Source organism: Adiantum capillus-veneris, chromosome 11 (genome assembly GCF_014529385.1).
Source record: "Adiantum capillus-veneris isolate H3 chromosome 11, ASM1452938v2, whole genome shotgun sequence".
In the NCBI taxonomy this organism is placed as follows: domain Eukaryota; kingdom Viridiplantae; phylum Streptophyta; class Polypodiopsida; order Polypodiales; family Pteridaceae; genus Adiantum; species Adiantum capillus-veneris.
This window is the reverse complement of record NC_140941.1, coordinates 158,094,539-158,107,414: the sequence shown is the minus strand read 5'-3', so window position 1 is coordinate 158,107,414 and position 12,876 is coordinate 158,094,539. Positions and strand designations below refer to the sequence as shown.

The 12,876-nt window shown below is 43.1% G+C and overlaps 1 protein-coding gene across 3 annotated transcripts in view; it reads left to right on the top strand.

Moving 5' to 3' along the window:
• POLD3 (DNA-directed DNA polymerase) overlaps window positions 1-8,996 on the top strand; it is a 35,488-nt gene extending 26,492 nt beyond the window's left edge. For all 3 annotated transcript variants that reach the window (XM_086524145.1, XM_086524143.1, XM_086524144.1), the window contains exons 3-9: window positions 6,012-6,067; window positions 6,156-6,280; window positions 6,492-6,651; window positions 6,742-7,178; window positions 7,264-7,791; window positions 7,924-8,041; window positions 8,112-8,996. In XM_086524145.1, the coding sequence (XP_086380271.1) occupies window positions 6,012-6,067; window positions 6,156-6,280; window positions 6,492-6,651; window positions 6,742-7,178; window positions 7,264-7,791; window positions 7,924-8,041; window positions 8,112-8,247 (1,560 nt within the window). In that variant the 3' untranslated portion in view covers window positions 8,248-8,996. The remainder of the gene's footprint in view (window positions 1-6,011; window positions 6,068-6,155; window positions 6,281-6,491; window positions 6,652-6,741; window positions 7,179-7,263; window positions 7,792-7,923; window positions 8,042-8,111) is intronic.
• Window positions 8,997-12,876: the final 3,880 nt, after the last annotated feature.

Here is a 12,876-nt window from a genome sequence, read left to right as displayed (position 1 = left end):
ATTCTGTGTCTTAGAAGATACAAGGGATTGGTAGAATCTCTTGAAAAGTTGTAGTGCTGTGAGAACTTTTCAAACAGATTCAAAGAGGGATGAGCAGAATTTCTAAGTTTGTGCAAGTCGAAAAGTTGCTGTTTGCAAGATCTTTTTGAGAAGGTGTAGATCATAAGTTGGACATAGTTCATTGATTGTGTGCACTAGATGCAGGCTTGGTAGTGAGCTACTTGACTTGGCAGATTTAGAACTTTTGTAAAGATTCATAGAGGGATCTTCTCGTCTTCTGCAAATAGGACTTGTGGAGTTTCTGGAAGTTTGGATTGAAGCAGGGAGACTTGGTAGATAGTTCTCATATGGTGAATTATCTTTGCCTTGCAATCTATAGATCTTAAAGAGTTTCTGTTTGTAGAGCTCTTAGGTGTTCAATAGTTGAGTCTGGTTGAGCATATGTTGCTCAAAGGGAGTATAATTTATGGTTATTTCGTTCAAGGTTAATCATGGATACTGTAGGTTGATGGTATTTTTCCTAGAAACTTCTTTGCATGCTAGCAACTGAGATGCTTACTCTTCCAATTATGCATGTGTGTTTGAGTATAAGAGGTTGATGGTATTTTTCCTAGAAACTTATTTGCATGCTAGCAACTGAGATGCTTACTCTTTCAATTATGCATGTTTGTTTGAGTATAAGAGGTGAAATGTTGTCTCTAGTAATTGATAGGGGTGATACTGAGGATTGATATGGTGAATTTAGTGCATCTCGACATCTGCTAGAGATTGGTTTGATTTGAATGTGATGGCTAAATGATTCATTAATCACAGTTTGTGTCCAAGGTCTTGAAGGGGATAAAGATGTGAATGTGGTTTATGAACGTGATCCTTGAGGCTTGTGCATCAACATTGCTTTTTGGATGAGATCACCACATATTGATCTTAGTGCATCAAAAGTTCTGAAAGGATGAGATGACTATATATTGATCATAGTGCATTGAGAGTTTTGGATTAGATGAGAGGATGTAACAAACTGCTGACGTGTCAAAGCCCTGCAGAAGGGAGCCAACATGTAGATGTCGGCCGAGGGGTTTAAACCCTAAGAAGAACAAGTAACAGAAGAAGAAGTCCTACCAACTTATGGGGACCCCGTTCGATGGGGCCCCAAGTGACAAAGGATTAAAATAAAGCAGGACTTGCACACACACACACAAACTGATGTTGTGGCAGAATTACGAAAATTGTGCTGGCATGATGACGTGGCAGGTTGTACAGATTTTCGCGTTTTGTACTGGCCAATGACGTGGCAGGCTGTACGGATTTTTGTGATCTATGCTTGTAGCTTTTTGGCTTTGCTTTTAGACCATATGCTTTTAAGTTTGAAGGCTTTTTACTATAAACTGCTTTTGGGGCCTAGGGCCTTTAAATATGAGGTTAGGGCTCATTCTCTTGCATGCTTCTTGGAGAAGGTGCAGAGTTTGGAGTACCGGCATGTACTGTGTTGGTGCAATATAAAGAAATACCAAAAGGGGCGCCAAGGTTTGGGGCCAATACTCTCTGGGGTGGAATTTTGCCACTCCATGTCGCGTCTCGTCTCTCTCTCTCTCTCTCAGTTCAGTTGTTATTGAAGTGCTAAAAGTCTGTTCAAGTATGCTCTTTTCTATTGGCACATGGTGCCCGTCTTCTGACAGTGGTATCAGAGCATCAGGCGTGTGCTTTTCTGAAAGCATACCAGTCCTACAAAAGGGCAGACAGAGCTACTGGAATTTTATTTGAGGGATCTTCGCCCTCCAACCTGGACTTATTAGCCACTCCCATCCTTACTTCATCGCGCATCGGGCGCGCTCCCATCTTCACCTCTCATGTCTTACAGGGCATAAGCCAATTAAGATCACTTGCAAGAGAAGGATCCAGATTTGTTTCAAGTCGCTGTTTTTCTCAAAAGCAGTGCCATGCAGATGTTGATGTCTAGAGCTATCAAGTTCTTGACAAGCTTTCAAGAATTTTTTTTTTTTTTTTTTGTGCGAAGTTATATGGTTTCTGACATCTTCCTTTGGAGTGCAACTTTTGGTAGAGTGGGGTATCCTAAAATGCTTGCCATGGAAACCCTAGCAGATTATAACTTGAAATTTCTCGACATCTCTCAGTAGATGTCTCTTCACGAGTAGATGACCTTGGAGGTCGAGTGTGATTGCTATCTTGGGACTACCATCGCCGCCAAAGAAACACTGTCTGTCTAAGAGCTGATGGACCATGCTGTGCTCGGCTATGACCTTACAGAATGAACCTAATCCTAATTTTTGGTGCAAGTTCCAGGATAGAAAGTCAATCGACTTTTCGGACTCGATTGATGTCGAGATTGCTTTTAAGTTTGACTTCTGTTTTATCTTGTTTGATGATCTTGTTTGGAATGGATGGTATCTGTTTTGAACCTGTTTTGGTGCCGATTTGAACTGTTTGACTCTGGTTTTAATACTGGTTTCAATGATTGGTGATTTTACTCCTGGGTGGAGTAGTGAGAAAAGATGTTGAGAATGCTTGTTCATACTCATGGCCCGGACCCTTGTGGTTATTTGCGGGGGGAGTGTTGAATGATTGGAAAGTGCTGTTTTTTTTACTCATGGCCCGGACTCTTGTGGTTATTTACGTGGAGAGTATTGCTGTTGTGACTCTCGGCCCGGATCTGGACGGTTATGCGAGAGGAGTATTAAGAAGTCTGAGCAGTGGTTACTCTCAGCACCTCCAAACGACGCAAGCTGCGGTCTGGGGGCGTTTGGTTGTAAAAGGCCATATCTCATGGCCCGGACCTTTTTAGGTTATTTGCGGGAGGAGTGATGAGGGAGTTGTTGAACAGCTTATGGCCCGGACTTGGATGGTTATTTGCGAGGGGAGTGTTCATCGGTGACTTTATGTTTCTATGTCTTGTAACATGCATATGTAAGCATTTGTGTTGCATTGTGATGTGCCAGCTACTGAATATTCCTAATTGGATGAGATTGCTTGGGTATGTAATTTTTTAGTGCATCAAGACACCGTGGAAGATCAGTATGGTGTGATGGCTAATTTTACTACGCCGGAATATCAAGAGTTCCGATCTGGACGAAAGGAGAAGCTAACTCCTTGATCAAAAGAGCAGAAAGGAGAAGCTAACTCCTTGATCAAAACAGTTGAAAGGAGAAGCTAACTCCTTGATCAAAAGAGCAGAAAGGAGAAGCTAACTCCTTAATAAAAAGAGCAAATTGATTGTCCCTTGAAATTTTTTGAGCTAACTTGAGTTGGTTTGCAAATATGCTATAATCACGGACGATTACTCTCTTTCAAGAAGGGGAGATGTAACAAACTGTTGACGTGTCAAAGCCCTGAAGAAGGGAGCCAACTTGCAGATGTCGGCCGAGGGGCCTAAACCCTAAGAAGAACAAGTAACAGAAGAAGAAGTCCTACCAACTTATGGGGACCTTGTTCGATGGGGCCCCAAGTGACAAAGGATTAAAATAAAGCAGGACCTGCACACACACACACACACACACACACACAAACTGATGACGTGGCAAAATTTCAAAAATTGCGTTGACATGATGACGTGGCAGGCTATACGGATTTTCGCGTTTTGCATTGGTTGATGACGTGGCAGGTTGTACTGATTTCCGTGATTTATGTTGGTAGCTTTTTGGCTTTGCTTTTGGACCAAATGCTTTTAAGTTTGAAGGCTTTTTACTGTAAACTGCTTTTGGGGCCTAGCTCCTTTAAATATGAGGTTAGGGCTCATTCTCTGGCATGCTTCTTAGAGAAGGTGCAGAGTCTGGAGTATCGGCTTGTATTGTGTTGGTGCAATATAAAGAAATACCGAAAGGGGCGCCAAGGTTTGGGGCCAATACTCTCTGGGGTGGAATTCTGCCACTCTATGTCGTGTGTCGTCTCTCTCTCTCTCTCTCTCTCTCTCTCTCTCTCTCTCTCAATTCAATTGTTATTGAAGTGCTAAAAGTCTGTTTAAGTATGCTCTTTTCTATTGGCACGTGGCCCGTCTTGTGACAGAGGACTAGATTGATAGTTTGCATCTGAGTGCTCAATGTAAACCATGTGATTGTAGAGTGTTATCTGAAATCTAGTGTGAACTAGGATATGTGCGGATGCAAGTGTTTTGAATGTATTGTCTTACGGAGGATGGTCATTAGCATGTTTGCATGGAGTCGGTGTCTACCAAAGAATTGGTTTTATGTTGGTTTTGCATGCATAATTGAGGGCGACTGCTCTTCTTGTAAGGGTGGGTATGTCACAATGATGTGTTGTGACCTTACAAACCGGAAAAAGAGATAATGGAGATGGAGCGGAATAGAAGAGCCAAGCTCGAGTTGACAGCAACATGAAACACGGCAGAAACCTTGGTGCATTCACGGGATGACGGGATGACGAGTTGACCTTTGGTGCTTTTGCACTTGTAAAAATAAGTGTGATATTCAAAGTCGCTTTTGGGGATTGCCTTTGGGTTTGTGCCTATTAAAGAAAGGCCAGGGGTGCCATTATTGCAGATCACCCAGTGGACTGCTACTCTGAAGGGGAGGCGTTGCTCTACAAGGAGTTAACTCTGACTTTGATCTTTATGGAAGAAAGAAATACTCTGAAGGGTGCCTAGTTGACGCTTTTGGGAGCGTAACTCTGCCATTCGTGTCGCTTTGTTTATCGTGATGTTTTCTTTTTGAAGTCAAGTGTTCAATGCTTTGGTTCAGTTTGGTTTTGTTGTAGTGTTTTCACTGCCTCCCTAGTGGCTTGCTGGTGATAGTTGTGATGTCCACTAGAGGAGGCAACTCCAGCCGCCAGCAAATCTCTAAATAGATCCGAAGTGTAAGGAATTGCTGCACTCCATCATTGCTAAGTGTGTGCTCTACACCAAGAAAAGGCCGTGAACTGTGTGTGGAAACAACTCTTGTGAATAGACCCAACGGTCGTAGGCTTGCGAATGTCCAATTGTGATAGTAGGATAAAGCCCAGGAACCGTCAAGTGAGAGCATAGAAAAGTGTCGTCGGTGAACCTAAAACCCCATGAGACAATGCGGCTAATGCCACTCCAGGATCATCCGAATAGGCATTCTGCACTGCACTCTCTACCTTGTTGCAGCAATCACCAATAGGCCAAATGGGACCACCATCGGGTGGTGTCCTGTCTGTAGTAAGTAGAGTGTCCTCCAAGATGAGGGAGACCGAGGCTGAACAGTACTTTGTGGTCGTTCTTTGGGAAGAGGGATGGGCAGACCAAGATGTCTGCGCTGCACTCGTCCTCTAACAAGAGGGGAAGCCAGACTAAGCAATGTGGGCTGCCAAAAGCGTCTGAGCTGCCCCTTACCTCCAATCCGTAAAAGCATGATCCACACGGACAATGCCACGAGACCGCAGGTCGGAGTGACTCTCTACTTGCACTAGCTAGGAGATGACATTTGCCAGTTTGAGGGATATATTTGTTGTGAGGTTACTGAGGGTGAGTGTAGACAACTTTAAAGGTAGAAAGCCCTATGATCAAGAGAGTAGGAGAGCTAATGTATTGCCAACCAAGCGGAGCTCAGGGTTGGCTGATCCCCTGCATCTTGCGGGTCCCCAAGGAAGTCCAAAGCACTGAAGAGACTTGGGTCTCCTGTTCTCACATGCTCCTTGACAGAGTTGTACATGCTGGGAAGGTTTGTTTAGGCATGCAGTGGGGGCTGCCCTATAGGTGTATATACAATGAACTCCCTTTGTTTCTACATCATTAGCTAAAAGCTGTTGTAGTGGTGTCAAATAGGGTTGGCAATCACAATGACTTTCACATATGCGAACTCGCTTCTTATTTTGAGTTTGACCCCATGAAGCAATATACTATTCACTTTTATTTCCTAATTTTTCCTTGTAAGCTTGAACTCCTCAAATGTGCTTGCAACTGGTATACAGGTGGTTAGCTCGGCTTTATTAATTGAATTGATGTGAGCTTTCCACTGGCTACATTCTAAAGAATTTTTTGAGATAATCAGACCTTGTAAGTTTGGACTTTTTCTTCTAATCAGGTCTCATACAAGTGGTTGAGCAGAAAATTTTCAATAAGCTCAAACGAGTCCAAGAGGTATTTGGTGTTTCATACTGCTAAGCTTTTGTATTGACAATGGTGCTCGTCAAGTGTGCGTGCTGATGATTGGTTGATGATTGCCCAGGTTGCTTCAAATTGTTGCTGAGCAACATGGTGGTGACTTAGATATAGTCTATGCTGTATCAGGATGGTCCAAATCAGATTGCAACTGCTATTCTGTGAAACTCGTGCCCAAGGCTAAATTGCAAGGTGTACTACAATCTCCCATGTTATTCATCTGCGAGCAATATTTTTATTATGTCCTATTACCAATGAATGCTGTTAGATGATTGCTCTTTTCTTCCTCTTCTGTTTCTTGTGGACAGTCCTATGCCCATGAAATGTCGTAAGACTATTGGTCTTTCTACCTTTACGGTTTCTTTTCTCTCTTCTGTGTTATGACTTAGCTTTCTGTTTGCAGAGGCAAAGGATATGCTCAACGGTCATGTTTCCATTCATGTTTACAGTATTCAGCCATGTATACCAAAAGATCCAGCTGAATTATGGAGTGCAGAGTATGTTCAATCGGAAGAGTTATTCAAACAGCCTTCCGAGCTCAATAACTGCCTTCGAGACAATCGGTATAGTTTTAAACTTGGTATTGTGATAGGTTTCTGTTATGTCTACTGTTATCACATTTATTCAGGCGTCTGACTTTATTATTTGTGCAGGTTCAGTGCGGTCTCGTGTGGTTTGGTCACTCGAAAGGTAACAGACACATGTTTTACTGGCGGTATCCGGACAGCATCATTCAAGGTAGCTCAATCTGTGAGTGCAAGTAAGGTAGCTGCTCCATCAACAAGTGCAACAAAAGTAGCTGTTCCACCACCTAGTCCCCCTCCCACACAGCCTTCCACTGTGAAAGCTGAGGTATTGGCAGTTCCAGCTTCCACATCTGGACAGTCTATGCAAAATGCACCGGGGAATAGTGTCTCAGACATGGGAACAGCTTCGAAAGGCTCTGAAACCTTGGCTGGACCTAAAGGGGTTGCTGCTACCAAGAAAAAGACTGGGGACACGGGTTCCCTGGCAAACTTATGGGGACGTGCATCCACGAAGTCGAAGGCAATGCAGATTGAAGCTCAAGTAGAAGCAGCCGCAAACACAGGTAGTTGCCTATGCCCTCCTGAAGCTTTGCCTTCAGTCCAGTGCCTTTTGTTATAGGTTTATCAGAGAAAGATTTCTCGTTACAGGTACCATGGAGATTCCAGAAGTGGTGCATGATCCCTGTATCAATGAAAGTAGCGACGATGAGGATGCTGCAAATTTTGCACGCCTACGGAGAGGCGACCTGAAGAGTAAAGGCAAACGAACTAGGCGAATGGTTGTTGATGATGACATTTCAGATGAAGACAATGCAGATGAGACTTTCGTTAGTTTGTCTTCTCCAGAGGTGCCTAAAGAGAAAAAGGAAACCTCAGTTTTACCTGACAAGAATGGAAAGAGGTCACATGCATCTGAAGCACATCTGAAGGAGGAGAAAGAGGATACAATTTGCACTGTTAGAGACAAAGAGAAGAAAAATGGAAAGAAAAAGTTAGATGCAGACAATCAAGCAAGTGAGCCAGCTCGAACGGTTACTAATGGAAAGAAAAAGTTAGATGCAGACAACCAAACAAGTGGTCCAGCTCGGACCACAACTAAAGGAGCATCAGCTGCTGCACCTGAACCAAAGAAAAGGAAAGTGCTCAAGACTAAGATGGATGAGCGCGGCCGGGAAGGTAAAATTTTAGAAAGCACATGCGCACTGCACCCTCGTTTGGATACTTGTTTGGAACGTTCTGGATAGAATTTTGAAGCAGACAGAAGAGGTCCGTAAAAATTTGACATATAAATTCCTGGACTCTTTGCAGTGACCGAGGTAGTCTGGGAATTCGAGAATCCAGTTGAAAATGATAGCAAGAAGGAAGACAAGAGTGCCAATGCTCATGTTGAAGTTCAGATGGCATCCACGAAAATCCCCAGCATGAAGTAAGTCTCTCCTTTTGATGTAAGGTATGCTTCAAGAATACCTTATCTGAGCTGTTGAAACGTTGTACAGGTCAAGTGGCAAGGCTTCAAATGCTGCAGTTCAAAATCCAGGTAATAAAGCTCCCGGAGGCCGGTCATCTGGAAAAGCGGCATCAAAAGATGCTCAGCAAGGGAGAATTTCTTCGTTCTTCAAGAAGAAGAATTGATGGGTCTGTGTAGTGTAGAGGAAATGGGACATTGATTTGATTCTATTACATACAAGATGAGCTGTACTTGCATTTCAGAGTCGTGTTATGGCTTCATAGTTTCATGTCCATTTCATGATAGTGATGAAGACTGCCCACATTTGTTGGTAACAAGCCCACATCTACTTATATTCTTCATCAGCACTCGCCAGAACGTCCAGCCGCTAACAGTGAAACGATGTATGGCTACTCCAGGCCTGATAAATCCTCATGTAACCAGCCAAGACAGAAATGTTGTGTGTAAATTGGAGATAGTTAATAGCTGGGTGTGTGCATACAAGTTTGAAGCTATCAAACTAGTTTGAGAATAACCTAATCAAGTTTTGAGTGGAGTTCAGCCTAGGAAGATACCCTTACATCCTTTATTAAGACACCAAACCCTGTGTTAACCCTTTGTTAAGCCCAACTAAGGACATTTTTCAATGGTTTGGTTCATAGTGTGACAACTATGGACCCACAGTGTGTGATAACTATGGACCATCCTTGATGAAGGTTGTAACCCCAGTCAACGATGCGCATTGTATATAACTCCTCGATTTGCCTTTTTGCTGCGTAAGGAGACACATAGACTGCCACTTTAAGCCCTTTCTTGCACTAAAGAGGTCCAAGGTCTACACATGTTTGCAAACATGCTCCCTGGTCTATATACATGTTTTGCGTTGAGTCCCAGAGTGGTCAGCTCAATGAAAATTTCCAGCCCATTGTCTTCATTCTACAGTGCCATTGGTGCTCACCTTTTTCAACTTTAAGCCCTTTCTTGCACTAAAGAGGTCCAAGGTCTACACATGTTTGCAAACATGCTCCCTGGTCTATATACATGTTTTGTCGCTGAGTCCCAGAGTGGTCAGCTCAATGAAAATTTCCAGCCCATTGTCTTTCATTCTACAGTGCCATTGGTGTTCACGTTTTTCAATTTTGAACCCTTAAAGAAAATCACTGCAGTTCGCTTTCCTAGGTCATTGAGACTTGTAAATTCTAGTGCTCAAGGTTTTCATTTCTGAACCCTTAAACAATGTCACCACATATCTTTCATGGGTCTTGGAGACGGGTTTTAGATTGCCAACTTGACCTTCACTACGTTTTTGGCCTTTAGTGCGGAAGGCTTTAGTGTTTGGTTGGGTTTTAAGCTTTGGAAATAAGGTGATAATGGCTAAATGGATACCTTCAAATTATTGTTTGTTCTCTAATGTTAAATCTGGAATTGAACCTTGAGGTTGAAAAAACCAAGACCTTTCTCCTAGCTTTTGTTATTATTTCTTGAAGCCTCCTCCCCTCGCCTCCCCTTTGCCCTTTCCCTTTCCCTTTGTCATATGCATTCACACATTTTTCTACGGTGCCATCAAAGAATTCTAACAGGCCCACTCTTTAAAACACACGAAAAATGTTTGCATATCATCATTTTGGACTCTCAATGGGAATGATAACTATGGAACATCCTTGATGAAGTTGTAACCTTCTCCATTCTCATGGATGTTTCGCGTTGTATATAATCCTGAGGTCGCCTTTTTCTGTGCCCAATCCTGCACATAAGAGGTCAAAGATCTACACATGTTTGCAAACTGGTTCCCTTCTCTCAATACATGTTTTCCCGATGAGTTCTAGAGTGGTATTCTTGTTGAAAATTTTCGGTCCATTGTCTCCATTCAATAGTGCCATCAGTGCTCACAACATCACTGCAATTTGTTGTCATAGGTCATTGAGACTTTTAAATTCCAGAACTTAAGAGTCTAACATTGATCAATTAGTGCTCACGTTTTTTCTTTTTTTTTGAACAAAATCATCGTATATTGCTTTCATAGTTTTGGGGACTCTTAGATTTTAATACCGGTCAGTTTTCATGCCCCTTTTTAACATGTTAAAACACACCCCAGAGGAGAAGGTAGGGGCTTTTTTTTTTGGGTGCCTTTGTCTAGTTAGCAAATGGGTCCCTTCATTTAAGGGCCACATTAGCTTTACATTTTGCTTTCGTTTGTAAGTCTTCACCTAGTAAAAGGAAGACTAGAAAATTGTTAGTTGGGTGCCAGTTGCATGCCAACCTGGGCTTGATCAAAGAAGCATCCAGACGTAGGGCATCTACAATGTGTAGGAAACCTTGGTTGAGGTAAAGACAAATGAAGCTTCCATGGAGATGCTATACACATGTTGTACCTTCACTAGCTGTTTGTCATCTTGGTTCTTGAACTCAAGGACAAGTTAAGCTTCCATTGAGATGCTATACACATGTTGTACCTTCACTAGCTGCTTGTCATCTTGGTTTTTCTTGAACTCAAGGATTCTCCCCTTCCAATGGTGTGGTTAAGAAGCAAAAAGTTTCTTCTAGAGACCCTGTGGAGCTTTTCAGTTTGGCTGCATTGCTACCCATGTGCATCGTTTTATAATCTATAACAATCTAGCAACCATTGTCTTTTTTTTTTTTGCATTCCTAGGTCGTGTAGGGCTCACAACGGAAGCAAATTGCTTCTCACACAGACATGGCAATGGAGAGTGCGCGCAGAGAAGAGGAGAGGGAGAGAGGGGATAACACACGAGTGGAGCAAATGAAAAGAGAGTTCTCATTAGATCTTCTAAGCCTATAAATAAGGCTCTCTACATCATGTTCACACAAACAAAGCGTCCAAGTTGGGCTGATCCTAACAATCGCCCCCTTCAACTAGACTTGGCATAATCATGCACCCCCTTGAACAAATTTTTACACTCATGACACCACGAGTTTTTGGTATACTCGCCAGCTGTGAGTTTTAGGTTTTCTCACAACCTGGTGCTACTCCCGAGCTACCATCACACGGGGTTTTTGGTTTACTCCCAAACCTCGGGTCTAGGTTTATCCGTTAACCTCACTTGCCACACATTTCATGTGCTCGACCATCATTAGATGAGCTTTATAAATGAGATCAGGTGAACTACCTCTTAAATAAAAGAATATTTTTTATGAAAAATAATATAATAATACAAAAAAAAGTGATAATGCTCGAGAAATATAATTCGCTGGCAAAGCAGCTGCCGTGTCAACGCCTTCGTCATTGCTGATGTGTGTGCTGGCATCATCCCTACCGTCTGCAGGCGTGCCGCCGTTTCTACCTATTGTCACCGTGGCGCTCTTGCACCACATCAACCTCTTGTGCATCTGCTCAACCCTTACCTCCCTCGTCGATGCCATCTGCCGATGGGTCCAGCTTTAGCTTCTGCAAAGCCTCTTTCTTTTCTCAGCCTTTCTCGCTTCACCCTCCTGGGTGCTAATATTTTTCCAAATCCTTACCACTGTCATAACCATCATGCCCATCTCGACTCCTCCATCTCCACTGCTAAACTGCCAACTGAAGCCGTGAATGAGCTCTCCTGAAATGTGGGAGCCGGGGAGGCCCGCATGCTGACGATTCCTCCCAAGAAGGCCTCTAGCTTCGGTAGCATTTGGTATGGCACAGACCGACCCCCATACTTGGGACACTTCTCTGGCAGCCCACCATCGTACCTGGCTGGTCAGTTCGACGTGACCACTCGAGCATCATCACGATGATGATGAGTAGACGAGGGATGGTGATAAGAGCGAGGACTTATGCTTCTGCTTACTCAATACATCCAAGAGCTTGCCCCTAAGCTTTGATACCAGTTGTAGGGCTCGCAACGGAAGCAAAGTGCTTTTCGCACAGACATGGCAATGGAGAGTGCACAGAGAATAGAAGAGAGGGAGAGAAAATGAAAAGAGAGTTCTCACTAGGTCTTCTAAGCCTATAAATAAGGCTCTCCACATCATGTTCACACATACAAGACCCCCAAGTTGGACTGACCCCAACAGGTCATTGAGAACTTAGAGAAGCCATGAAAAGGAAGGTAGCATGAGGCTGCACAAAGAAAAAAAACAAGGTTTGTACATACAGCGAAGTGAAGATCCATACAAAGATGTCACCTCTTGTAAATTGGAAAGAAATAACAAAAAGACAAGCATATGATGAAGCTATTTAGCAGATTACAAATGGGAAAGAAGTTTAATGTTCTTGCTAAACAATGCAGAAAAAACCATTATTGGCCTCAAACTAATGTCTGTGACTAGCGTGCACCACGAACTCATTGCTTAAGGAGAGATACGATCTCCAAAGGGAAGATATAGTGATAGTGTGAGTGAAGATGATTTAAGAGCTAAATGGGAAAGGAGAAGCACAAAACGTGGTGAGGAAAGTGATTCCTTTCAAGAGATAAACCCTAGCAACACACTATGCTTTAGATCTACATCACGATGAGGAGGTGCGAAGGCAAAGTGTATAGAGCGATGGAGAGCTTCAAGAGGTTGTTGTGGATGGAATTGTGCATAAATGAAAGATGTTAGATAGTAGATTAATGGCTTGATTGCTTGAGGAGCAAAGTGTAGTTTCAAATCTCTACTACAAGAGGCATCACGCCTTTCAATGTGACCAAGTGGTGGGCACACACCCGGCCCTCGACAAATCTTCGACTGACTATAACTTGCACTTAAGAGCTCCAATTGATGATATGAAAGGACCGGCATGCTCCACAACTCAAGTACTTTGCGTCTATCTACTGACATCAGCTCTGGCCACCTGTCTCCATTGGCCCTGTCTGTTGAGGATCTGCCAA